General features: G+C 42.7%; 1 protein-coding gene across 3 annotated transcripts in view; it reads right to left on the bottom strand.

Annotated features, from left to right (window-relative positions):
- RBM33 (RNA binding motif protein 33) overlaps window positions 1-27,083 on the bottom strand; it is a 113,633-nt gene that overhangs the window by 48,804 nt on the left and 37,746 nt on the right. For 2 of the 3 annotated variants that reach the window (XM_040434161.1, XM_040434158.1), the window contains exons 8-14: window positions 23,319-23,503; window positions 22,047-22,266; window positions 20,599-20,657; window positions 7,286-7,421; window positions 5,871-6,595; window positions 5,528-5,698; window positions 5,173-5,403 (exon numbers count right to left, since the gene is read on the bottom strand). In XM_040434161.1, coding sequence (XP_040290095.1) covers window positions 5,173-5,403; window positions 5,528-5,698; window positions 5,871-6,595; window positions 7,286-7,421; window positions 20,599-20,657; window positions 22,047-22,266; window positions 23,319-23,503 — 1,727 coding nt within the window. The remainder of the gene's footprint in view (window positions 1-5,172; window positions 5,404-5,527; window positions 5,699-5,870; window positions 6,596-7,285; window positions 7,422-20,598; window positions 20,658-22,046; window positions 22,267-23,318; window positions 23,504-27,083) is intronic. The other variant, XM_040434160.1, reaches the window with a different exon arrangement.

The raw sequence follows: 27,083 nt of genomic DNA, 5'->3' as shown, positions 1-27,083 counted from the left end.
ATATGTTGTCGTAAACCGCTGTACGGGCACACGGTAGGGCGCAGAAGGAAAGGAATGCCATACGGTTTTTGGAAGGCAGATTTTGCTGGACTGATTTTTTTGACACCATGTCCCATTTGAAGCCCCCCTGATGCACCCCTAGAGTAGAAACTCCAAAAAAGTGGCCCCATTTTAGAAACTACGGGATAGGGTGGCAGTTTTGTTGGTACTAGTTTAGGGTGCATATGATTTTTGGTTGCTCTATATTACACTTTTTGTGAGGCAAGATAAAAAGAAATAGCTGTTTTGGCACAGTTTTTATTTTTTGTTATTTACAACATTCATCTGACAGGTTAGATCCTGTGATAGCTTTATAGACCAGGTTGTCACGGACGCGGCGATACCCAATATGTATACTTTTTTTATTTATGTAAGTTTTACACAATGATTTCATTTATGAAGCAAAAAAAAAAAATCATGTTTTAGTGTTTCCATAGTCTGAGCCATAATTTTTTCAGTATTTGGTCGATTACCTTGGGTAGGGTATGATTATTGCGGGATGAGATGACGGTTTTATTGGCACTATTTTGGGGTGCGTGTGACTTTTTGATCGCTTGCTATTACACTTTTTGTGATGTAAGGTGACAAAAATGGTTTATTTAGCACATTTTTTATTTTTTTACAGTGTTCATCTGAGAGGTTACCGTAGGTCATGTGATATTTTTATAGAGTCGGTCGATACGAACGCGGCGATACCAAATATGTATACTTTTTTTTATTTATGCACGTTTTGCACAATAACAGCTTTTTTCAAACAAAAAAAAATATGTTTTAGTGTCTCCATATTCTGAGCCATATATTTTTTTTTTTGGGGGGCGATTGTCTCAGGTAGGGGCTCATTTTTTGCGGGATGAGGTGACCGTTAGATTAGTACTATTTTGGTGGGCAAACGCCTTTTTGATCGCTTGCCGTTATACTTTTTGTGATGTAAAGTGACAAAAAAATTGTTTATTTAGCACAGTTTTTATTTTTTTACGGTGTTCATCTGAGGGGTTAGGTTATGTGATATGTTTATAGAGCCGGTTGATACTGACACGGCGATACCTAATATGTATACTTTTTACCAATTTTTTTCACTTTATTTTTTGTCCCACTTTGGGACTTGAACTTTTGGGGGTATATTCCTTTACAATGCATTCCAATACTTCTGTGTCATGGGACACCGGGCGGCGGTGATCGGAACAACACATGACGTACTGGTACGTCATGTGTCCGTAAGGGGTTGTATCACTTCAGTAAGTGGCATTTATCATGTAGAGAAAGTTAATACAAGCCACTTACTAATGTATTGTTATTATCCATATTGCTTCCTTTGCTGGCTGGATTCATTTTTCAATCACATTATACACTGATTGTTTCCATGGTTACAGACCACCCTGCAATCTATCAGTGGTGGTCGTGCTTGCACACTAGAGGGGAAAGTGTCAGCCTCTCTGGTGGCCAGGACAAAGGGAGCACACATAGGCTGGTGCTTTTTCCTATATTGTGCAAGCATGAGCACCACTGATGGATTGCAGGGTGGTCTGTAACCATGGAAACGAGCAGTGTATAATGTGATGGAAAAATTAATCCAGCCAGCAAAGGAGGCAAAATGGATAACAACAATACATTAGTAAGTGCCTTGTATTAACTTTCTCTACATGATAAATGCCACTTACTGAAGTGAGACAACCCCTTTAAAGGGGTTTTTGCAGTCGTTAAGAACTGGGTGCAAATGGTTAAACCACATTAGTCGCTAAAAGGATTGTGTTTTACATGCTGGACAGCAAATAATGGAGAGGAAGTGAGCAACAAAAAAGCAGAACAGAAGTGATAATTAAAGAACTGCCTTCAACCCGGTAATAGAGGGCATGCAGCCAGCTGTAAATAAAGGGAATGTGTGCCATAGGAGTCATGCAAATTGTAGTCCTTCACATTGCTAACCCCACCTACAGGAAGCCCTGGGAGCATCAAAACACAGCTATGGTAGCATTGCCTGGTGAGCATTCAGACACATTTAAGTACTTTTCTGTATTTTTGTTTTTTAAAAATTGGAAAATCCCTTTGCCAAGGGATGGACTTCAACGTTCTCATTAATTTCAATGCAAGCAAGGCTTTTGACCTGGAAAGCCTGAATCATTGCACTGTGCCAAGAATACCTACTGATCTTATCGACTTGGTGATTATATACAACACATGTTCCTCCTTAAGGTGGTTGTCGTACAAACTATAAGGTCTCATGCACACGACCTTAAGTATTTTGCGGTCCCCAAAACATGGATCGGCAAAAAATACGGATGACGTCAGTGTGCATTCCGTATTTTGCGGAACGGAACATTTTGACCCTAATAGAACAGTCCTATCCTTGTCCGTAATGCGGACGATAATAGGACATGTTCTATTTTTTTGCCGAATGGACATACGGTAACGGAATGCACACGGAGTAGCTTCCGTTTTTTATTTTTTTTGCTGACCCATTGAAATGAATGGTTCCGCATATAATCCGAAAAAAAACAAAAAAACTACGAAACGGATACAGAGAGAAAATACGTTTGTGTGCATGAACCCTAAATGTGATACAATAAACTAAACCTCACATTTAGATTTTGCTAATACATACTTTTTATCTCCAGCCACAGTGGTCACACATGTTCAGTAGCTCAGTCCCCCACACCCAGATTCTTTTCATATACTGGTGGCGGGGCTATTGTGCAGGTCAGGGAATAAGAAGCAGTACCAAGACTAAAAAAAGGCTCCTTCTCAACAGCACTGGTGACTTTAATTAAAGAACACAGGGACCACCATAACAAAAAGTAAAAGCTAGGGGTGCACCGAAATTCCGGCAGCCGAAAATATCGGTCGAAAATGTGCCTAATCCATTTCGGACGATATTGTTACATATCGGCCGAAAATATGGGGTGTGGGATTTGTCACCCACCAAGTAGCTCACCATCTGCGGGCGGGCGCCGGGCGGGCGGTTTACTTTAAGTCACTGCATCTTTATTTTACCTTACAATCGTGACGCTCCAGTAACAACTCTGCAGGCAGAGCGGAGGGCGGCGTAACGTCACTTACTCATGTGACGCGCCTGCTCCGCCTCCTTCATTCATAAAGTGGGCGGAGCAGGTGCGTCACGTGAGTAAGTGACGTTACGCCGCCCTCCGCTCTGCCTGCAGAGTTGTTACTGGAGCGTCACGATTGTAAGGTAAAATAAAGATGCAGTGAGTGATTAGTCTGCTGTGAGCAGCAGGGCCGGGGCTGTTATGGGTAGGGGGATCGGTCTATGGCACTGCTATGGGGAAAGGGATCTGTGCACTGCTATGGGGAAAGGGATCTGTGCACTGCTATGGGGAAAGGGATCTGTGCACTGCTATGGGGAAAGGGATCTGTGCACTGCTATGGGGAAAGGGATCTGTGCACTGCTATGGGGAAAGGGATCTGTGCACTGCTATGGGGAAAGGGATCTGTGCACTGCTATGGGGAAAGGGATCTGTGCACTGCTATGGGGAAAGGGATCTGTGCACTGCTATGGGGAAAGGGATCTGTGCACTGTTATGGGGAAAGGGATCTGTGCACTGTTATGGGGAAAGGGATCTGTGCACTGTTATGGGGAAAGGGATCTGTGCACGGTTATGGGGAAAGGGATCTGTGCACTGTTATGCCCATAACAGTGCACATATCCCCCCCTCCATAACAGCGCCACCCACAGATGAATTTCATTCATGAAAAAGAATTATTAATAAAATCATTAAAAAAAAAAGTATTTTAAAAGTATTTGGGCAAAAAGGCAGTTTCGGTTTCGGTTTTCGGTCAAGGGCATCCTGAATTTTTGGTTTCGGACCAGAATTTTCATTTCGGTGCACCCCTAGTAAAAGCAATATTTTCTTTTATGATTTCAATTGAAAACTTGCTTCATCTAACAGAGTAAATGAATAATTCTTTGCAGCAAAAATGCTTTAAAATCCTCTGGGCTGGACTTTAGGAGTCACTCACCGAGTGTTGCTTTACCTACTAGTTTTGTGTTATTAGTGCACCCGATAGGTGGATTCATTTAATATAGTGCTACTATATAAATCCCTCCCAATAAGGGCTCATGCACACGACCGTATCTATTTTGCAGTCCGCAAAAATTACGAATGACATCCGTGTGCATTCTGTATTTTGCGGAAAGGAACAACTGGCCCTTCATAGAACTGTACTATTCTTGTCTGTAATGCGGACAATAATGGGACATGCTCTATTTTTTTGGGCGGAACGGAAATACGGAAACGGAAAGCACACGGAGTAACTTCTGTTTTTTTTTATTTCTGGACCCATTGAAGTGAATAGTTCCGCATACAGTCCGGGAAAAAAAAAAACACTGGAACGGACACAGGGCTCATGCACACAAACTTATTTTTTCTAACAGGCTGTTAGCCTGTGTATCAGTCAACAGACTACTGAATTATATTGGAACACAGACAGTTATTAAACATACTAGACCCAAGGCATAAAAAGGAAAACATTATAGGACAATGTCAATGTTGCTAGTATAGCAAACAAATCAGATCAATTCTGTAATTTAAAAAGGCTAGGTTAACCTAGCCTCTCACTGATAACTGATTAAGTGAATATGTTTTTTGCAGGACTAGAGACACTTGTATAAGTGAAGGGAATGGATAGTCAATAGCTCAAGACTGAAGCTGTAAACCATTTGAAAAACTGCTGTCATTCAGCTAAGGCTATAAAACCTTGTAAACTCAGATTGTTAGCTTAAGCTTTAAACATGACTATGGGATTCTACTAGGGAAATCATGTTTTACAATAAATGCCCCGTCCTGGATCCCCCCACTGCCCGATCTTCAGCAGAAGATCATCACACAAAGGAGAAGGCAGCGGCTTCCTGGCCAGTAGTTCTGTGGTAATGACATGTATGTTGCCTTTCTTTCCTTCAAGGAATGTATAAAATACATTCGCATATTAAATACAGAGGAGTCGGAAGTACCAAAAACTGAGGAGTTGGACCATTTATCTACCGACTCCACAGCCCTGGATATATCAAGTTTATATAAAAAGCCCCTTTTAAGCTAATGCATTTTTGTATGGATAGCAACGAAGGTGCATGTTATTGTATTTTCAGGCAGTACGCTCTCTAAGGCATAGAACACTACTTGCCTGCTCTTCAATCTTCGGTTCTTGCTTAACCGGGCAGGTAGTGCTTGCTTGTGCAGTGCCAACAGTTTCTGGTATTGTTTGTGGCGTTGTGGGTGCAAGAGGCTTGACCTGGGCAGATCTTCTCATGTTTACTTCTGCAGAGGGTGCGATAGGCAACTCCCTTAAATTGCTATTCCTTTGATGTAGTGCTTGTGGATTGTGAGACTTTCCCATATTTTGGCCAGGATTGCTCTGTAAAAAGAAAAACATTTTTAATTTCTTCTTGCAGAGGAAATATCAAGAACAATGAAAAAGTTATTGTACAAGGAACATGCTACATATAAATATTACAATATAGATGGCAAGCAAGAGGTACCTGTCTTGGCTTTGGAGGACCATGTCTTTGCTGACCTGGCATTCTATGGGAAGGTGTCTGGGGAGTCTGTGCTCTAAATGGAGGTGGATGTTGGGTTGACAATGGAGATTTTGGTGGCACCCCATGGTGGTGATGTTGATGTAATTGCTGCATTGGAGGCGGCATATGGCCCTATTAGAAAGAGCGGCACAAACAGTCCAAATTCATAAGCAAAATTCAAACAAATCACAAGAAGCCATTAAAATGTGGGCAAAAGTTTTATTTCAAATGTAAATATTAGCATTTATATTCTAGGGGAGTACCCCGACGATACTTCAAAATATCCATTCAAATAAATACAAACCTGCATATTTGACTGAGAATGGGGCATAAAAGGTTGTCCAGGACCTGATGGAAACTGCTGCCTTGGTGGAGCAAAAGGTCTTATGTTGCCTGAAGGCTGGTTGAAAGGAGGCATTCCCAAAGGATTTGGAGCTGGCATGTTGAGGCGAACAGGGCGCTCTCTAGAAAATCCTGGGGGGTTAAACCCTGGGTGCGGTCCAGGCTGAGGGAAATTTGGTTGAAGACCAGATCCTGGTTGGTTAAGCCCAGACTGCGGTCCAGGGTTTGAAGGGGTAAAACCAGGCGGGTTAAGCCCTGGTGGATTAAATGGTGGAGGAGGTCCAGACTGATTAAACGCTGGCTGTGGTCCTGGCTGGTTGAAATTTGGCTGGTTAAAGCCTGGTTGGTTACCTGAAGGGTTAAAAACAGGCTGAGGACCAGGTGGGTTAAAACTTGACTGTGGGCCTGGCTGATTAAATCCAGACTGTGGACCAGGTTGGTTATAGCCCGGCTGATTGAAGCCTCCTTGTGGACCTGGCGGATTAAATACTGGCTGTGAACCTGGTCCAGGAGGGTTGAAGTTAGACTGGGGCTGATTGAATCGGGGTGGTGGGTTAAAACCCTGTCCAGGCGGATTAAATGGTGGAGCATTTTGGTTTGGAATTGGGTGGTTGGCATTTATGAGCGGTGGAGGAACAGGAGGAGGATTTCTCTGATCAAACATATGGTGGTTGGGAAATCGCGGATCTGTGTGGAACAAAAAAAAAAAAAAAACTGTGGTAAGTTCAAAAGAAATGTGACAGATCATTCACTACATTTAATCTCTGCATTAAGGCCTCATGCTCACCAAACGCGGAACCATTTATTTCTATTGTCCCGCAAAAAATTTGGATGATATCCATGTGCTGTCGTAAATTATAGAACATGTGCAAGCAACTGCAGTGATGGACACCTATTTTAGGTGATGTGCCCTTTATGACCACCAGATTCCTTTTTACCCTTGCATGTGGTTCCCCTCATGAAGCCTAAACCTCCACTATGCCTCTGGATTGCCGGAGACAGAGGGGGTTGAGTCTAATCACACTGCACTTGCTCGTCTCCAAGTGCTATATAAGATTGGCCAAACAATTTTAATAGTTGTGAGCTGAACGCTCGTCAGGTCACATGACCAATGGTCATGATGTCACTGGCCTAGGGTGAGCAGTAAGAAGGCCGTGGCCTTCTTAAACAGCTGATCGGCAGGTGTCCCAGGAGTCAGACCCCCCAACGACCAGATACTGATGACCTATCCTGAGGATAGGTCATCAGAGCAGCTAGTGATAATTTCTTTGCCCATGGTTCGGCCAGCAAGAAGCTGCTGATAGGTATGTGCTTGCTCCTCTCACTCTTAAAACGTGTACGTGCGTGTGTGTGCGCGTGTGTGTGTGAACAGTTTACCTCCCATGAAGAACGGTTCTCGTTTAGGCGGTGGTGGTGGCGGTGGAGGAGGATTTCTCCACGGTTCCTGCAGCCTTGGTGGCTGACTGAAGTTGCCTGGCACTGGACTTGAAGTAGGCTGAAAATCTGGCATGCCCTTTTGAAACAAATTGTATACTTTATGAGAGTCCAAGGACAGGCAGATAAGTTAAAAATAAAATAACCAAGAAGTTCACAAAAACTACTGGAACAATACACAAAAAAAGGCAACTTCATTCTAAGTCATCAACAACCAGATAATTGACTTTAATGAAAAAGGGACATTGTCATGTGGAGCCAAGTCTTAAGAAAACGACAAATTCCTCATTAAGAGTGGCTTTTGGCTTCATAATATGCCAACCATCCCACCCCCTCAATAACAGGAGATAAGGTAGCCTTAATCCTTTTAGAGAATGACGCACTATTTTTCTGGCTCTTTTATCCCCTTAAATATCCATCTAGTTAAGAAATTAACATTCTCTCACACACAATCACGACACAAATTATACTTTACATTTTCACATCTCTTGTTAATTACATGATGCTATCTGCAGTAATCTATTCAAGGCCCGCAGATAACTTGGCCTACCGGTGAAAAGAATTGAAACTTAGCATAAATTGCTTGGCGCACAGTTAATCTTAAAGAGAAAACCAGAAAAAAAGGAAATCTAACAGCTATTATGAGACTTATCAGCTTTACGGGAAGGGTCACTTACACTTTCATAGGACTAATTAAATGTGTTAAAGTCTTTGTAACTTAATGAATCTTTCAATAAATGACTTCCAACATCTACAACATGTTTTCATTTATTAATTTCAGCGTCCTATTAGAATTCTAATGATGGTTAAACAGGGTCAGGCAGACAATTGAGAGCGGCGCTTAGAGATTAATGACCAATATAGCCCGCTACGAAAATTCAATTCTGTATTCAGGGAATTAAACACTTTTTAAAAAGTATTTGCTCTGTAACTCTGAGTTAACAAGTCGTCTGCTATGGCCCTTATGGGATCTAGTAGTGGGGAAAACAAATGAGAACATAGGAATGCTGGCTTTCATAGAAAATGTAATAAGAGGCTGTCTGGGTTACATATATTGATGACCTCTCCTCAAGAGAAGTCATCATTATCAGATCGGTGGGGGTCTGAGCCAAGCAACCCCACCGATCATCTGTTTCGGGCAGCCACGTTGCCCGAAACTATGTGGTGTACAGCAGGGCTGTGGAATCGGGGGTTGGTAGAAAAGTACTGACTCCAGCTTAAAAAATATTCTATTAATATTGTGTAAAACTGCAGGGAAAAAGGTCAGTGCATCTTTTAGGGTAAAAAATAAGGAGTGATTTCCATTATGGAAGCGATCATTAGTACTGTAGGACCAGGGAGTGGTGAATACAGTGGCCCTTGTGCTGGCAGTACTCACCGCTCTCTGGTCGTCTTTTGCCGGCACTGTGCCGTGACCTGCATACAGTGTGAGGACGTAGGCCTGCTCTGTGACCTTATGCTGTGTGAAGTCGGGTCACAGCACAGCGCGGCAGGGTAATTTTTTTATTTTTTGTCAGAGCTAAGGTCTAACATTGGATGTCTAAACAGAGGTCGGGGGCCTGATCTGAGGTCTAATTAACATTGGGGTTCATATCAGAGGTCTGACTGGGGGCCTGATTTGAGGTCTAATTAACATTGGGGGTCTGATCTGAGGCCTAACAAACATCGAAGGCCTAATCGGAGGTCTGTAACATTGGGGGTTTAATTGGAGGTCTGAGTAATGGTCTCATGAAAAATATTTTATTTTTAAATTTTCCTAGTTGTGTTTTATAGGGCAAAAAATGTTAATTTATTAACTTTCATATAAATTTAGAAAAGTTTAAAATGTTAATCATACATTTGTTTTAAGTTCTATCAATCTAAGACCCTTATGTATTAAACCAGTGATACACAGGGTGTTCTAGTGGTGGTAGAAAATCCGTTTTAATCTTCTCTTTCTTTTGGCTTAAATTCTTTTTTAACAGGTTTTTATTAAAACATTTTAAGTTTTTGTTCAACAGGGTTAAATTTCAGCCTATCTTACTTTTAGTTTCACAGTGAGCAGTCATGTTGCTGTTCTGACAGCTGGATCTGTAGCCCTTCTCTCTGAACCCCATATTCTTATCAGTCGGATAAAACCAGCTATGATGCATGTTTATGAGCTATCCACAGATAAGGGCTATACATATACATCTAGCCATCAGAACGGCAGCATGACTGCTCACTGCGAAACTGAAAGGCAGATACTCAGCAGATAAACTTAAACTTGTAGTATAAAAACTGTTGAAAATTTTTTATTAAAGACAAATTATATATATTGATTTAAGCCCAAAATCATGAAAAAAGGGAATTTGTTTATTCATTTAAGTGCTATCTCAGATTTCAATATCAATATTGGCCTGCTTGGTTGGAAATCTGTGTGTAAAAAAATAAAATTGCATGGCTTTTATTCACAAACCTAAAAATGGCAAGGAAAAGACAAAGGGGCAGATTTACTAAGTCTGTAAATGACGTACATTTACACAGATTGTCTAGATCTGCACCAGTTTTATTCCAGCGGCTCAGGCTGGATGATAAGTCTGGTGCAGGGACAGAGGTATTTCTGACTATATACCAGCTATCAGTGGGCTTACTTTGAGATAGGATTTTAAAATGCTTCATCTTAGGCCCCACCCCTTTCTCACTTAGCCCTGCCCCTTCCGAGTGGGAGGGCGGGGGGAATTATAGCTGCAACAAACTGCACCAAAAAGGCACCAGTTTGCCCCACAATCAGACAGATTCTAGGTCAGGGATGGCGAACCTGAGGCTCTCCAGCTGTTGCAAATCTACAACTCTGCCTACAGCTATCAGCAGGACATGCTGGGAGTTGTAGTTTTACAACAGCTGGAGAGCCGCAGGTTGGCCAGCCCTGGTCTAGGTGAAGCAAATCTGGGCTATAGTGTAGCAGCACCATTAGGACACCATTTACACAAGGCTAATAAGTGATTGTCTTGGATACGTCAGTGACACTTGTGTCTGCCTGCGATCAGACCATGCCATCCAGAATAAACCCCACAGCGACCACTTCTAGCCGTACAGTGGCCCAGGCTTTGTTTCTAGATCAAGGTATAGATAGGATTTCAAAGCCAGCAGCACCAAAAAGCATGGCGAACGCAGCCTTATTTAGATGAGCCCACAGCTGAAGGGAATTCATTGATATGATTAAATGTGATGGTATGATAATATATGGTAATTGTAATTAATCAGAGGCCGACCAGCAAATGGAGGATGTGCAATATTATGTAAGCTGCATCCCTTCTGTACTAGCTTGACAGGATGTGACAGCTGGAGGAATCTCACGTTGCATCTGTTTCGCAGCACTTATACATCAGATATGACAGAGCGCCCAGTGTATGTCTCTACTGCAACTGGCGTCCTTACTAAGCATTACAAGGCCGGCGAAGACGGTAGGTGTCCAAAATCAAAACTTCTTTTAGAATCCAATAAGACGACTCGGCTTTGTATCACCGCGCACGTTTCACTCAAGCGTAATTTCCGTGAAATGCCATGTAAAGCATTGAGCAGGAAATGTCAGCCCCCGCCACCTGATACCCCGGCCTCCGCTCTATACGAGTCAAGCCTGGGACACACTACTTCTTACCAGACCACCAATACTAAAACTATACTAGGGAAAAGAAATCCTAAAATGTGAGAAATCAGGCATCTTGCCCATGCAACATCCCATGGTATAATAATGCCAATAATTATTTTAGAAAGGAACGTATCACATATCTTTTTACTAATTACGGGCAAAACCAGACTCTGAAGGGTTTTGTCCTATTTTCTGATTTTTTTTGTACATCTGCACATTTGATTCATTTGCACATTATTATGGTCCACAATCATCTTGCCCGAGCTATTCACAGCCTTCAGAGATTTGCTTTACAGTAGCCACCATGGGCCATAGTAGTCCCCGTCCAGTGGTGTCCGACTTCTATGGGAGAGTTTTCTAGACGTCTGACCTGTGCAGAGGTCACTGTACAGTGACAGGAGTTATCTGTCACGGTAATCCTGTCTATGATAATGAGATGACTGCTGAAAAGTTCTCCATAGAGTCTATTAGATTCAGTAACTAGTGTGAAAACTGCAGGATTTTTTTATATAAAATTGTGATACACTAAAAAACATATTTAACATAAAAAATTAGATTTAAAGTGCTATTTGGGGAGGCAAAAAAATATTAAAAAGCATCCTATACACCGTTAGGCCTCTTTCACACAAACGTATTTTATTTCTGTTTCCCTTCTGTTTTTGCGGTTTCTGTTTGCGAAACCGTTAATTTCAATGGTTCCACGCAAAAAAAAAGGAATGTACTCAGTGTGCATTCCGTTTCTGTATGTCTGTTCGCTAAAAGATAGAACTTGTCCCACTGTTCGCATAACGGACAAGGATAGGACTGTTCTGTTAGGAGCCAGCTGTTCCATTCCGCAAAATACGGAATGCACACAGACATCATCCGTGGTTTTTTTGCAGACCACAAAATACATACGGTCGTGTACAAGAGGCCTTAAATCATGTTATTAATCAGACAAGCTGTGGATCGTGAAGTGTATGATCTTGTAAATTGCAACCTTTTACCCCACACTATAGTAGAGAATCTTCTACCCCTTTCAGCAACTTAAAGGAGTTCTCTGGGGAAAAATTATAAAGCAAAGCAGGGTGGATTTGATTTAAATCACTAGTCAGTAAGGCTTGATTTAAATCATAGTTTTCTACATAAAGACTAATTCTTGCTGGTATAACTTATAATATGCAAGTAGATGAAGATTTACACAACTTTTCATATTATTTTGATTAGGTTGATTCTGCATTCATAGGTTTGTAGAAGTTAGGATTAAGGTATTTTTCTCAACTCTGTTCATGTTATAACATTTTTGCTGTGAAGAAGAGGCATGTGATCTCTGCTGAGTCAAATTCAGTTTTGAGAACTGCAAAAGTAAACCAAGCATCTGTGATAATATCTTGTAGGCAGAGAAACTGCCCAATAATCTTACAGAAACCTCTGGAAGAGCATGACATTGTGAATGGATTAATGGAATTTATTTACCAAAAAAATTACACATATAGAAACATAGAATGTGTCGGCAGATAAGAACCATTTGGCCCATCTAGTCTGCCCAATATACTGAATACTATGAATAGCCCCTGGCCCTATCTTATATGAAGGATGACCTTATGCCTATCCCATGCATGCTTAAACTCCTTCACTGTATTTGCAGCTACCACTTCTGCAGGAAGGCTATTCCATGCATCCACTACTCTCTCAGTAAAGTAATACTTCCTGATATTACTTTTAAACCTTTGCCCCTCTAATTTAAAACTATGTCCTCTTGTGGTAGTTTTTCTTCTTTTAAATATTCTCTCCTCTTTTACCTTGTTGATTCCCTTTATGTATTTAAAAGTTTCTATCATATCCCCTCGTCTTTCTTCCAAGCTATACATGTTAAGGTCCTTTAATCTTTCCTGGTAAGTTTTATCCTGCAATCCATGTACTAGTTTAGTAGCTCTTCTCTGAACTCTCTCCAAAGTATCAATATCCTTCTGGAGATATGGTCTCCAGTACTGAGCACAATACTCCAAATGAGGTCTCACTAGTGCTCTGTAGAGCGGCATGAGCGCCTCCCTCTTTCTACTAGTAATGCCTCTCCCTATGCACCCAAGCATTCTGCTAGCATTTCCTGCTGCTCTATGACATTGTCTGCCTACCTTTAAGTCTTCTGAAATAATGACCCCTAAATCCCTTTCCTCAGATACTGAGGTTAGGACTGTATCACTGATTTTATATTCTGCTCTTGGGTTTTTACGCCCCAGGTGCATTATCTTGCACTTAAAAATTAAATTTTAGTTGTCTGATTTTTGACCATTCCTCTAGTTTTCCTAAATCCTTTTCCATTTGGCGTATCCCTCCAGGAACATCAACCCGGTTACAAATCTTTGTGTCATCAGAAAAAAGACACCTTACCATCGAGGCCTTCTGCAATATATATTAAACAATATGGGTCCCAGAACAGATCCCTGAGGTACCCCACTGGTAACAAGACCATGGTCTGAATATACTCCATTGACTACAACCCTCTGTTGTCTGTCCCTCAGCCACTGCCTAATCCATTCAACAATATGGGAGTCTACGTACAGCCTTATTCTACATAATTAAAAAACAAATCTTTATTTCATGATGGAATAACTTTTGGATGGTAATATAATTTCCTCAAAAAGCATTTTATAAAAAAAAAAAAATCTGATTTAAATCAAAAAAATCCAATTTAACCACCTCCGGACCGCTGTACGCACAGACGCGTCCTGGAGGTGGTTGATTCATTCCGAGTGGACGCATATACGCGTCATCTCGCGAGACGCGAGATTTCCTGTGAACGCGCGCACACAGGCGCGCGCGCTCACAGGAACGGAAGGTAAGAGAGTTGATCTCCAGCCTGCCAGCGGCGATCGTTCGCTGGCAGGCTGGAGATGTGTTTTTTTTAACCCCTAACAGGTATATTAGACGCTGTTTTGATAACAGCGTCTAATATACCTGCTACCTGGTCCTCTGGTGGTCCCATTTGTTTGGATCGACCACCAGAGGACACAGGTAGCTCAGTAAAGTCCCACCAAGCACCACTACACTACACTACACCCCCCCCCCGTCACTTATTAACCCCTTATTAGCCCCTGATCACCCCTAATCACCCCTGATCACCCCATATAGACTCCCTGATCACCCCCCTGTCATTGAATACCCCCCTGTCATTGATCAACCCCCTGTAAAGCTCCATTCAGATGTCCGCATGATTTTTACGGATCCACTGATAGATGGATCGGATCCGCAAAACGCATCCGGACGTCTGAATGAAGCCTTACAGGGTCATGATCAATGACTGTGGTTATCACCCCATATAGACTCCCTGATCACCCCCCTGTCATTGATCACCCCCCTGTCATTGATTACCCCCCTGTAAAGCTCCATTCAGACGTCCGCATGATTTTTACGGATCCACTGATAGATGGATCGGATCCGCAAAACGCATCCGGACGTCTGAATGAAGCCTTACAGGGGCATGATCAATGACTGTGGTGATCACCCCATATAGACTCCCTGATCACCCCCCTGTAAAGCTCCATTCAGATGTCCGCATGATTTTTACGGATCCACTGATAGATGGATCGGATCCGCAAAACGCATCCGGACGTCTGAATGAAGCCTTACAGGGGCATGATCAATGACTGTGGTTATCACCCCATATAGACTCCCTGATCACCCCCCTGTCATTGATCACCCCCCTGTCATTGATCACCCCCCTGTAAAGCTCCATTCAGACGTCCGCATGATTTTTACGGATCCACTGATAGATGGATCGGATCCGCAAAACGCATCCGGACGTCTGAATGAAGCCTTACAGGGGCATGATCAATGACTGTGGTGATCACCCCATATAGACTCCCTGATCACCCCCCTGTAAAGCTCCATTCAGATGTCCGCATGATTTTTACGGATCCACTGATAGATGGATCGGATCCGCAAAACGCATCCGGACGTCTGAATGAAGCCTTACAGGGGCATGATCAATGACTGTGGTTATCACCCCATATAGACTCCCTGATCACCCCCCTGTCATTGATTACCCCCCTGTCATTGATTACCCCCCTGTCATTGATCACCCCCCCTGTCATTGATCACCCCCCCTGTCATTGATCACCCCCCCTGTCATTGATCACCCCCCCTGTCATTGATCACCCCCCCTGTCATTGATCACCCCCCTGTCATTGATCACCCCCCCTGTCATTGATCACCCCCCCTGTCATTGATCACCCCCCCTGTCATTGATCAACCCCCTGTCATTGATCAACCCCCCTGTCATTGATCACCCCCCTGTAAGGCTCCATTCAGACATTTTTTTGGCCCAAGTTAGCGGAATTATTATTTTTTTTTCTTACAAAGTCTCATATTCCACTAACTTGTGACAAAAAATTAAATCTCACATGAACTCACCATACCCCTCACGGAATCCAAATGCGTAAAATTTTTTAGACATTTATATTCCAGACTTCTTCTCACGCTTTAGGGCCCCTAGAATGCCAGGGCAGTATAAATACCCCACATGTGACCCCATTTCGGAAAGAAGACACCCCCAGGTATTCCGTGAGGGGCATATTGAGTCCATGAAAGATTGAAATTTTTGTCCCAAGTTAGCGGAACGGGAGACTTTGTGAGAAAAAAATAAAAAATATCAATTTCCGCTAACTTGTGCCAAAAAAAAAAAAATTTCTATGAACTCGCCATGCCCCTCATTGAATACCTTGGGGTGTCTTCTTTCCAAAATGGGGTCACATGTGGGGTATTTATACTGCCCTGGCATTCTAGGGGCCCCAAAGCGTGAGAAGAAGTCTGGTATCCAAATGTCTAAAAATGCCCTCCTAAATGGAATTTGGGCCCATTTGCGCATCTAGGCTGCAAAAAAGTGTCACACATCTGGTATCTCCGTACTCAGGAGAAGGTGGGGAATGTGTTTTGGGGTGTCATTTTACATATACCCATGCTGGGTGAGATAAATATCTTGGTCAAATGCCAACTTTGTATAAAAAAATGGGAAAAGTTGTCTTTTGCCAAGATATTTCTCTCACCCAGCATGGGTATATGTAAAAAGACACCCCAAAACACATTCCCCAACTTCTCCCGAGTACGGAGATACCAGATGTGTGACACTTTTTTGCAGCCTAGGTGGGCAAAGGGGCCCATATTCCAAAGAGCACCTTTCGGATTTCACTGGTCATTTACCTACTTACCACACATTAGGGCCCCTGGAAAATGCCAGGGCAGTATAACTACCCCACAAGTGACCCCATTTTGGAAAGAAGACACCCCAAGGTATTCCGTGAGGGGCATGGCGAGTTCCTAGAATTTTTTATTTTTTGTCACAAGTTAGTGGAAAATGATGATTTTTTTTTTTTTTTTTTTTTTCATACAAAGTCTCATATTCCACTAACTTGTGACAAAAAATAAAAACTTCCATGAACTCACTATGCCCATCAGCGAATACCTTGGGGTCTCTTCTTTCCAAAATGGGGTCACTTGTGGGGTAGTTATACTGCCCTGGCATTCTAGGGGCCCAAAGGTGTGGTAAGGAGTTTGAAATCAAATTCTGTAAAAAATGACGAGTGAAATCCGAAAGGTGCTCTTTGGAATATGGGCCCCTTTGCCCACCTAGGCTGCAAAAAAGTGTCACACATCTGGTATCTCCGTACTCGGGAGAAGTTGGGGAATGTGTTTTGGGGTGTCTTTTTACATATACCCATGCTGGGTGAGAGAAATATCTTGGCAAAAGACAACTTTTCCCATTTTTTTATACAAAGTTGGCATTTGACCAAGATATTTATCTCACCCAGCATGGGTATATGTAAAATGACACCCCAAAACACATTCCCCAACTTCTACTGAATACGGAGATACCAGATGTGTGACACTTTTTTGCAGCCTAGGTGGGCAAAGGGGCCCACATTCCAAAGAGCACCTTTCGGATTTCACTCGTCATTTTTTACAGAATTTGATTTCAAACTCCTTACCACACATTTGGGCCCCTAGAATGCCAGGGCAGTATAACTACCCCACAAGTGACCCCATTTTGGAAAGAAGAGACCCCAAGGTATTTCGTGATGGGCATAGTGAGTTCATGGAAGTTTTTATTTTTTGTCACAAGTTAGTGGAATATGAGACTTTGTAAGAAAAAAAAATCAAAAAAAAAAATCATCATTTTCCGCTAACTTGTGACAAAAAATAAAAAGTTCTATGAACTCACTATGCCCATCAGCGAATACCTTAGGGTGTGTACTTTCCGAAATGGGGTCATTTGTGGGGTGTTTGTACTGTCTGGGCATTGTAGAACCTCAGGAAACATGACAGGTGCTCAGAAAGTCAGAGCTGCTTCAAAAAGCGGAAATTCACATTTTTGTACCATAGTTTGTAAACGCTATAACTTTTACCCAAAGCATTTTTTTTTTACCCAAACATTTTTTTTTTATCAAAGACATGTAGAACAATAAATTTAGAGCTAAATTTATATATGGATGTCGTTTTTTTTGCAAAATTTTACAACTGAAAGTGAAAAATGTCATTTTTTTGCAAAAAAATCGTTAAATTTCGATTAATAACAAAAAAAGTAAAAATGTCAGCAGCAATGAAATACCACCAAATGAAAGCTCTATTAGTGAGAAGAAAAGGAGGTAAAATTCATTTGGGTGGTAAGTTGCATGACCGAGCAATAAACGGTGAAAGTAGTGTAGGTCAGAAGTGTAAAAAGTGGCCTGGTCTTTCAGGGTGTTTAAGCACTGGGGGCTGAGGTGGTTAAATTTTAAATAAATCTGATTTTTTAGTGTTTTTAAAAAAAATCATTGCTTTTTATCCACCCTGAAGCAAAGTGCCCCCGGCCTGCATGTCCATCTTAGAGTCCCAGTAGTGTTTATATCCACCGCAGCATGGACATGGTCACATGCTCCACTGCAGCCAATCACTTGCTTCATCGGGGACATAGCCACAAGCAGCACATCAACCCTGAAGCCAGTTATTGGCTGCATGGAGCACAGGGACCGGAAGATGGACATGCGGAAGACCGTGTGGAAAACCAGAACCCTGGGGAGCAAGTAAGTATAATCCTTTCCGTAAGCCACTTGCTAAATAATCATTTTTCCCAGAGAAACCGTTTAAAGAGAACCCGTCACCAGTTTTATGGCGTCCTAACTAAGGGCAACATACGCTAGTGACAGATCCACTTAGCAAAATGCTGGGTCACTTTGTTTAATTGACTCAGCCATCTTGTATTGAACAGCTTCAGCGCATAATTACGAGTCCTGAATATTCATGAGCTCCTGACTTTCTCCGCCCCCTGCAGCTAAATCAGTTAGAAAAAAATTTATCAGTGCCAGGGGGTGGAGAAAGCCAGAAGCTCATGAATATCAGGACTCGTTAGCATGTGCTGGAGCTGTTAGAACCTAGCAGCACAGAACTGCTGACAGATCCCCCTTTAACAATGATAATTCGAAGCAATAAACAATTTGCTGTTATTCTAAGGCTAGTTTCACACTAGCGGCAGGGGAGTCTGTATACATCCTGCCGCTAGTTCACGTGTGCCCCCGAACTGCCGCTCCGTCCTCATTGACTATAATGGGGTCGGGGGCAGAGTTCCAGCGGCAGCACACGGCGAGCGGCAGCCGGACTAAAAGTACGACATGCAGTACTTTTAGTCCGGCTGCCTCTTGCCGTGCGCTTCTAGAACTCCGCCCCCATTAGAGTCAATGGGGACGGAGCGGCAGTCCGGGGGCACACGTGAACTAGCGGCAGGACTGATACGACAGGCTGTTCACCTGCCGGACTCCCCTGCCGCTAGTGTGAAACTAGCCTAAGGGTACTTTCACACTTGTGGCAGAGGATTCTGGCAGACAGTTCCGTCGCCGGGCGCAAACGGATGCATTTGTGAGACGGATCCGGATCCGTCTCACAAATGCATTGCAATACCGGATCCGTCTCTCCGGTGCCATCCGGAAAAATGTATCCGGTATTTTTTTTTTGCATTTTTAAAGGTCTGCGCATGCGCAGAACAGAAAGCCGGATCCGTTTTGCCTGAACACTTAATGCACTAATACACTTCAACGTAAATTAATGCCGGATTCGGCATTCTGGCAAGTGATCAGTATTTTTGGACGGAGAGAAAACTGCAACATGCTGCGGTATCTTCTCAGTCCAAAAACCGTACACTGACTGGACTGATGTATCCTGAACAGATTGCTCTCCATTTAGAATGCATTAGGATAAAACTGATCAGTTTTATTCTGGTATTGAGCCCAGAGGACAGAACTCAATGCTGGAAAACTTTAACTCAAGTGTGAAAGTACCCTAAATCACCCAACACAGAAAGTAACCAGAAAGGAGACGAGCAAAAAATAGTTAAGACAGTCTATAAACAGCCTAAACACTTGTAAGGTTATAAAAATAAAATAAAAAAAATTCAATTGTAAACCACATTCTGCAAATTGATACAAGATGCAAAGTATTACAGCTTCTGACATCCTTAAAATGTTTTACCATGACTTGTGTATACACTACTGCTTACCTAAGCAAGAAAGGTATACGGACAGGAATGGTCTTTGTAAGGCTACTTTCACACTAGCGTTCGGGGTTCCGCTTGTGAGTTCCGTTTGAAGGCTCTCACAAGTGGCCCCGAATGGATCCGTACTGCCCCAATGCATTCTGAGTGGACGCGGATCCGCTCAGAATGCATCAGTCTGGCACCGTTTGGCCTCCGTTCCGCTCAGCAGGCGGACACCCGAACGCAGCTTGCAGCATTTTGGTGTCCGCCTGGCCGTGCGGAGCCAAACGGATCCGTACAGACTTACAATGCAAGTCAATGGGGACGGATCCGTTTGACGTTGACACAATATGGTGCAATTGCAAACGGATTCGTCCCCCATTGACTTTCAATGCAAAGTCAGGACGGATCCGTCTGACTAACTTTTAGACTCAGATTTTTTTTTATAAATATAATGCAGACGGATCCGCTCCGAAGTGTGAAAGTAGCCAAAGACTTCAAAAACCACAGATCCACAATATAAAGAGCCACAAACAAGCCAATCTATGCAGCGCCTCATGAAAGAAACACCCTCAATATGGGCAGACAAATAATGGCATAAACAACTACACTGAAAAAAAAAAAAAAACTGACTCAAGCTGGTCATCTGCGTGGCATGGGGGACTGCCCAAATCAGACAAGTCATAGCTCTGCCAGTTTTACAGAAAATCTATTCATTTTAAAAATGTGTTTTATAAAGCAATCATCATCATACAGTTCTCAAAGAGCCTCAAAACCGGGCAAGCTTTACCAGTAATATTAGAAATATCTCCAAGTCCAACCTACATATTCACAGAGGAATAGTTCAGGTCGCCAAGTGGCATGGAATTATCCAGGACAAGCTGAATGTGAATATGCCATATTTCACACTTGACCAAATCATGACACTTCGCCAACAGGTAGAGACATCACAGTATAAGCATCTGATCTTTTCAAAATTCAGTTTAAGTGGCATTTCAAGCAAACTACTTCCTATAGACAAAGCAGATTTCCCATAAAGAAGGAACATCACAGACAGTTGTAACAAGTGTAAAAAAAAAAACCTAAATCATAAGCATAAAAGAGAACATAAAAGTGCGCGTGCATGGGTCACTGGTTAACACATACCAAGATGTGACGGATACTCACAGGAAACCTTGGGGGCCCCATTGGAGGACGAGACTGGTTTGGGATCGGCAGAAGGGGAACTGTAGTGGAAAAGGTAAACAAGTACATCAGAGTCTCACTTTTAATACAACAGTCAATGTTCACTTTTTCTTTGACCTAATTAAACCGGCTCTGAGGCTTAGGATAAATTAATTGGTCAGTTTCATTAACACCATGTCATATAGAGGAGTAAAAGAAAGATACAGCTAAAATATAAATCTACCTGTAGGCATCAACAAGCATTACTATGTAAAAAGGCAAAAACAAAAAAACAAAACGCACTGTACCCTATCCACTTCATAGGGGATAACTAACTAATCATGGGGGCCAACCTCTGGCAATGGGGATGGAATTGCCCAGCACTAATGGAGAGCAGGTCAAGCATGTTCGGTGAGCAGCCTCTAGAGGGCGTACACATTTATTTCCCAGCACCGTAATCAGACCTACGATCAGTGCAGGCAGAGGAGAGCAGCAGTATTCTGGGGGATGTCACTGTCTATTGACAGCTTTGTGTTTCTGAACCATAAGGACGCAGACAAGCACATCTCTGTCCTGATGGTTGGCGGCTGCATGTGCATCCTGCTTTAACCATTTCAGCCCTGTTTTTCATTTCTTCTCCACCTTGTATTTTTAATGGTAATTTAAGTTTTTCGGGTTTTGTTTTTACAACGTTCACTATCTGCTAAAAATGACATGACCTTTATTCTGAGGGTCAGTACGATTATGGCAATACCAAATTCATAGAGTTTTTGTGTTTTATTAACTTTTTGATCAATTTTTATTCAATTCTTTTTTTGAAGGGTGAGGTGACAAAAAAAAAAAAAAAAAAAAAAAACAACACCAAATGAGTGATTCTCTCCCCCCCGTTAACAGCATTATTTCAATAGTTTGGACATTTTCAGAGGTGGCGATACCAATTGGTTTATTTTAATATTTAAAATTAGAAAGGAGGGTGAAGTTTTTTTTTATTTACTGTCATTTTAAGCGCCCTTAGGGGGCTTGTACATGCCATCTCCTGATCACTTGTCCCACAGATTGCAATAGATTATTGCAGTCTATGGGACTTTCAGTGGCTGCCTCTCAGGCCGTGCCATGGCATTACAGGCAGCTCGCATCCTGTCACAGCAAATGATTCAAGCCCTGTGATGTCATTGTAGGACCTCCATTAACATATTAACCAGGCTTATCGCCTGAATCCACCTATACTGCACCAACTACGTACCGTTACATCGTGGTGCGTGTAAGGGTTAAATGGATATTTATTATGTTTGTTAGTGCGATTTATTTTACAATTTTGTTTTTATGAAGAAAATTTTTAATTTGCCCAAGCTTTTATTCTTCTAGTTCTGTATCCCAATGACCATTACAACATATTAACTGTGTAAAAACTCTACATGAAGGCAGCACTGAATAAATGAAATAATTCTTACCTTGCACTGGTGTCACATTCCCCTTAAAATGTGGATTAATATGAATATTTTTAGGTTGTTGTGGAGGTGTTGCCAAAAGAGTGTTATTTCCCATCCTTGACTTTTCCGATTGTTGTGACTGCAGCCTGTCAGATGAGGATGGATTCCTAGATCGTGGCATCGGAAGAAGAGGCTGTATATGATGATGCTGTTGTTGATGGAACAGCGTGCGAATAGGCTGCTAAGGAAGAGAAACAAAGTAATTCAGTAACACTTAAAGGGGTTTTCCCATCTAAATATTTGTGGCACACTGCTAGGATGTGCCACAAATATTAAATAGGTGCGGGTCCAACATTCTCTAAATAACCAGCCCTTATATGGCTACATTAGTGGAAAAAGTACGGGTCTTAGAACGGAGCAACATAATAAATAAGTTAGGGCTCATGCACACGAATGTATTTTCTTTCCGTGTCCATTCCATTTTTTTTTTGCGGACTGTATGCGGAACCATTCACTTCAACGGGTCCGCAAAAAAAATAAACTAAAATTACTCCGTGTGTATTCCGTTTCCGTATGTCCATTCCGCAAAGAGATAGAACATGTCCTTTTATTGTCCGCATTATGGACAAGGATAGTACTGTTCTATTGGGGGTCAGCTGTTCTGCAAAATACAAAATGCACACTGACGTCATCAGTATTTTTTGCAGACCGCAAAATACATACGGTTGCATGCATGAGCCCTTATAGCCATAATTTTTTTGGGGGAAAAACGATAATTGTCCTTAAAGAGGACCTTTCACCGATTCTTACCTTATGAACTAACTATACAGATATGTAGAGCGGCGCCCGGGGATCTCACTGCACTTACTATTATCCCCGGGCGCCGCTCCGTTCTGCCGCTATGCCCTCCGGTATCTCCGCTCACTAAGTTATAGTAGGCGGAGATACCAGTCCCTAAGTTATGGTAGGCGGAGTCTGCCCTAGCGCTGGCCAATCGCAGCGCAGAGCTCACATCCTGGGAGGTTATTTTCTCCCAGGCTGTGAGCTCTGCAATGCGATTGGCCAGCGTTAGGGCAGACTCCGCCTACCATAACTTAGGGAACGGAGATACCGGAGGGCATAGCAGGAGAACGGAGCGGCGCCCAGGGATAATAGTAAGTGCAGTGAGATCCCCGGGCGCCGCTCCACATGTATGTATACTTAGTTCATAGGGTAAGAATCGGTGAAAGGTCCTCTTTAAATTGAAAATGATCCAGATTTTTATTTTTGCAAAACCCATCCAGCCCTAGTTACCCCTTGGTTATGACGATCTCTCAAATTCCATCTGTCATTGTCGTTTCTGTGGTCTCCCATGCCACGGGACATGCCATAATTGCCCCCTCGCCTGCCACCTCTTCTGGAGCCGTAGCGCCCTAGCTTTCGCTGGCGTTCCATCTCTTCAAACTCCATCAATGAAGCCTTAGCTTCTTCAGAAAGCTCTGAAATGCAGAAGCAAAAAGTGAACCAAGATTATTCTACAGCAAAGCAGCTCATGGACCATACGGCTTTGTTCGCATTTGATTTGGTTCCTAAACCAGCAGAACGTATTAAAGGGGATGGCCAGTTTCTAAAAATGTTTTTCCAAAAGCTTCAATCTGTTGTGTGACATAACTGTATGTCAGATCAGATCTTACCCCCACCACACAGAAGATGGCCCTCCTGGTCCCCATCTGTGGGCTTGGTAAACACCTGATCTCCTTGGCCAGTGCGACTACAGGCACACTATGGCAGCAGTTGAGGCTATTCACCTGTGTCACAGAGTTCTGCGCTGGATAGACTGATATTTTTCTACGTTTGCGCCGAGTGTGATCATTTACTGTTCAGCGCATGCACATGGGTAAATCACGTCACCCCCGCCACCTTGTGCCCCAAGGACTCAGAAGTCTAGGTGCTTATATGGCCAACAGATGGGGACCTCAGGGGGCCTACGGTTATGTGGTGGGGGTGACAGAACATGTGACATACAGTTTTATGTCACACAAAAAATTGTATTTGAAAATTATTTTTCAAAACTGTCTAACCCCTTTCCTAAAGACCAGACCAGATCAGAAATGCACTAAACATAGCTCAGACCTGCAATAAAGTTATGGTTTTCGGGGGCATCAATATGGATGGCCTGTAGAATAGGTCACAAATATATCAGAGCGGTACAACCTTTGGCTGCCCAATGGATCAGCAGACTGGCACTACGGTGAGTGTTGCATCCCCTGCACAGCTCTGTACACCTGGTATTTCAGCTGAACAGGACTGAGATACAGTAAAGCTGCAGTGACAGGAGCAGCCATTACTAAATGTACAGCGCTGTGCACAGAAAACAATGCAGGGGAGACACTGTACTCAGCAGAGCACCCGATCAGTTGGGGTGCCCCACCAATCTAATACTGACAGACTTTCAAAGCTACAAACAGTAAAAGATGGGAAAGAAGTACAAATTCACATTATTCAAAAACTTTTATCTGCTTGGCTAACTGGATTTTCCGCTCTCCAGATTAGGATTTCACAAGTAAAACATTTAGAACAAGTGCAATATCCAAGCATGCGTTTTCCATACATACTGTATAGACATGTTCACACAAAGCTTTAGGTGTACGTAAAACATCAATAAAACAGGTCCTAAAAAATTAAAAGGCATAACAAGCATATATTGAAAGCCTTTAAAATGTTAAAAAAACAAAAAAAAAAAAAACACAGAAGGGGGACATTTATTAAAAGGGTTTTCCGAGATTTTAATACTGATGACCTCTTCTCTGGATAGATCATCATGGGGGTCTGACACGAGGGACGCCCGCCAATCAGCTATTTCAGCAGGCAGTAGCGCTCCTGTGAGTGCCACAACATTCCTTCAGCTTTCCTCAGGCCAAATGAGGACACTTTCATCAGTCACATGTCCTAGGCGCATTTCAGCCCCATAGAAGAAAATGGGTTTGAGATGCGATACCCAGCACAGCCGCTATACAATGTACGGCGGTTTGCTTGGCGAGCACGGAGAAGGACGTGGTGCCTTCTCAAACAGCTGATCGCCGGGAAGCTCCCGGGTGTTGACCTACCCAGAGAATACTTGATTTTTTGGGGGCTTCTCAATACTTTTCAAAAGTTGTGAGAAAAGGGGGTGAGGCTTAACGGGTGATAGTGGGGCTTCGTACAGGCCACCGGTTTACTGGTGTAGGTTGTAGATCAAGTCTCTACCGCCCCTTGGCTGGCACAGAATTGAGTTTCGGGCAAACAGAGACAAAGATGCAAATAGAATCTATTAAGAGGCATTTGCCTCTTAATAAATTAGACGCATCTTACTGCAACGCAGGGGAAAATCAAGAGTGGCGTTTGGTAACCCCTTGTTGAGCTATAGAAATTCCAGGTGATTCAAGCTGCACCATGTTTAAGGCTCCTTTCAGACGTCCGTAGTGCATTGCGGATCCGCAATACACCCGGCCAGCACCCCCATAGAAATGCCTATTCTTGGCCGCAATTGCGAACAAGAATAGGACATGCTCTATTTCCTTGCGGAACTGCGGACCGGAAGATCGGGCCCGCGCTCCGGAAATGCGGATGCGGAGCGCAAATAGTGTGCTCTCCGCATCCATTTCGTCCCCATAGAGAATGAAGGGGTCCGCACAATTGCGGAACGGATGCAGACCACACTTGCGGACGTGTGAATGGAGCCGTCGACAGATTTTTGGCGCAGACACATTAGTAAATCTGGGCCACAAAATATAGAATGGAAAGAGTCACAAGAGCCCTCTTTCCCGATTCCTGCAGTGGCTTCAAGAATGATAAAACAATGCTAATCCGATACTGAATGGGGCCGTTTTAGAAGCACGTGGATTTCTGCAAGCACCATGCAGATACATTTGCTGCAACAACTTACCTCGAGTTAATGTCTTGAAATTATACATTTTAATGTGACCTTCTAGCTATATCTACCATAGTAATAAATAATAGGTGCATTGAGGACACAAAGTGAATGTGCAATGCTCCAGGAGGTAACACTGTACAATTTCCTAACCAATAAAAGGAGGCCATGATAAATACCAGAGACCTCACCAACGTGACTTTTACATGGCAGGAAAGTGTTAATTAGAAATCCCACACATAACAGGAGAGAAACGATCTTCACCCCCGTTACCAACCCCCTCTATCCCTGGTGCTCCTGCGTGCACTGGGCTACCATTCACAGTTAATGCCGTGAATCAGCAATTATTTTTCATCTGGCTCCAAGTGTCAAGATTAATTTCACCATCCCTAGTAATAAAATGGTTTCAAATGACATCTTTAATCAGCAGATAAAAATCCTTCCCTCCAATAGAGACAAGCTGTCACAAAAGGTCACCAAAATGTGACAGGATGGAAATTATGTTTGTTACTTCAACTGAAATGTTAATTCATCCTTTAAGTGTTCCTTTAGATTGCTCAACACCGAAAAGTTGAGACTTCTATAACTGAAGTAGGTCAAGATATAGATCGGTAAAAATAAGAAGATTTACGGCAGGTAATTCTAAGCCTTATATAATTAACTTGTTCACCAGTAGATATAAAAAAGGCATTTAAAGTAAAAATATCCTGAATAATGACCATGATGATATCAGGGTCACAACGTCCTGTCCCATACCCAGATCCAAGCGGGAGAGAAAATAGACCTGGCATATGAAGCTTGCATTTGTCACCCTCTTCTCGGACCTCAGGTCAAGCCAAAAATTTACCAAAAGGCAACTTGCTGAAACAGAAACCTTCCCCTCCGATCTGTCTGCCATGGTCTCCATTTGTTCGGAGCCAAAATGGAGGTGGGTTTAGGAAGGCATCACGACGAATTAAACAAGGAACCAGTATTGTCAAGAATAACCAATAAGGGCCCAGCTTTTATGTTCCAAAAAATGAAAGAATTTATCTGATTGGTAACATTGCCAGATAGGACAATATTCACATCCAGAATGTATCGGGAAAGAAACTAAACGCAGTGGGGGAGGTTTATCTAAAGTGGTGCAAAGGAAAACCGACCGGTTCCAACTTCCATTTTTTAGAGCC

This window comes from Bufo bufo, chromosome 5, assembly GCF_905171765.1.
Source record: "Bufo bufo chromosome 5, aBufBuf1.1, whole genome shotgun sequence".
In the NCBI taxonomy this organism is placed as follows: Eukaryota; Metazoa; Chordata; class Amphibia; order Anura; family Bufonidae; genus Bufo; species Bufo bufo.
Note: the sequence above shows the minus strand (reverse complement) of the source record. Positions and strands in the feature narration are given on the sequence as shown.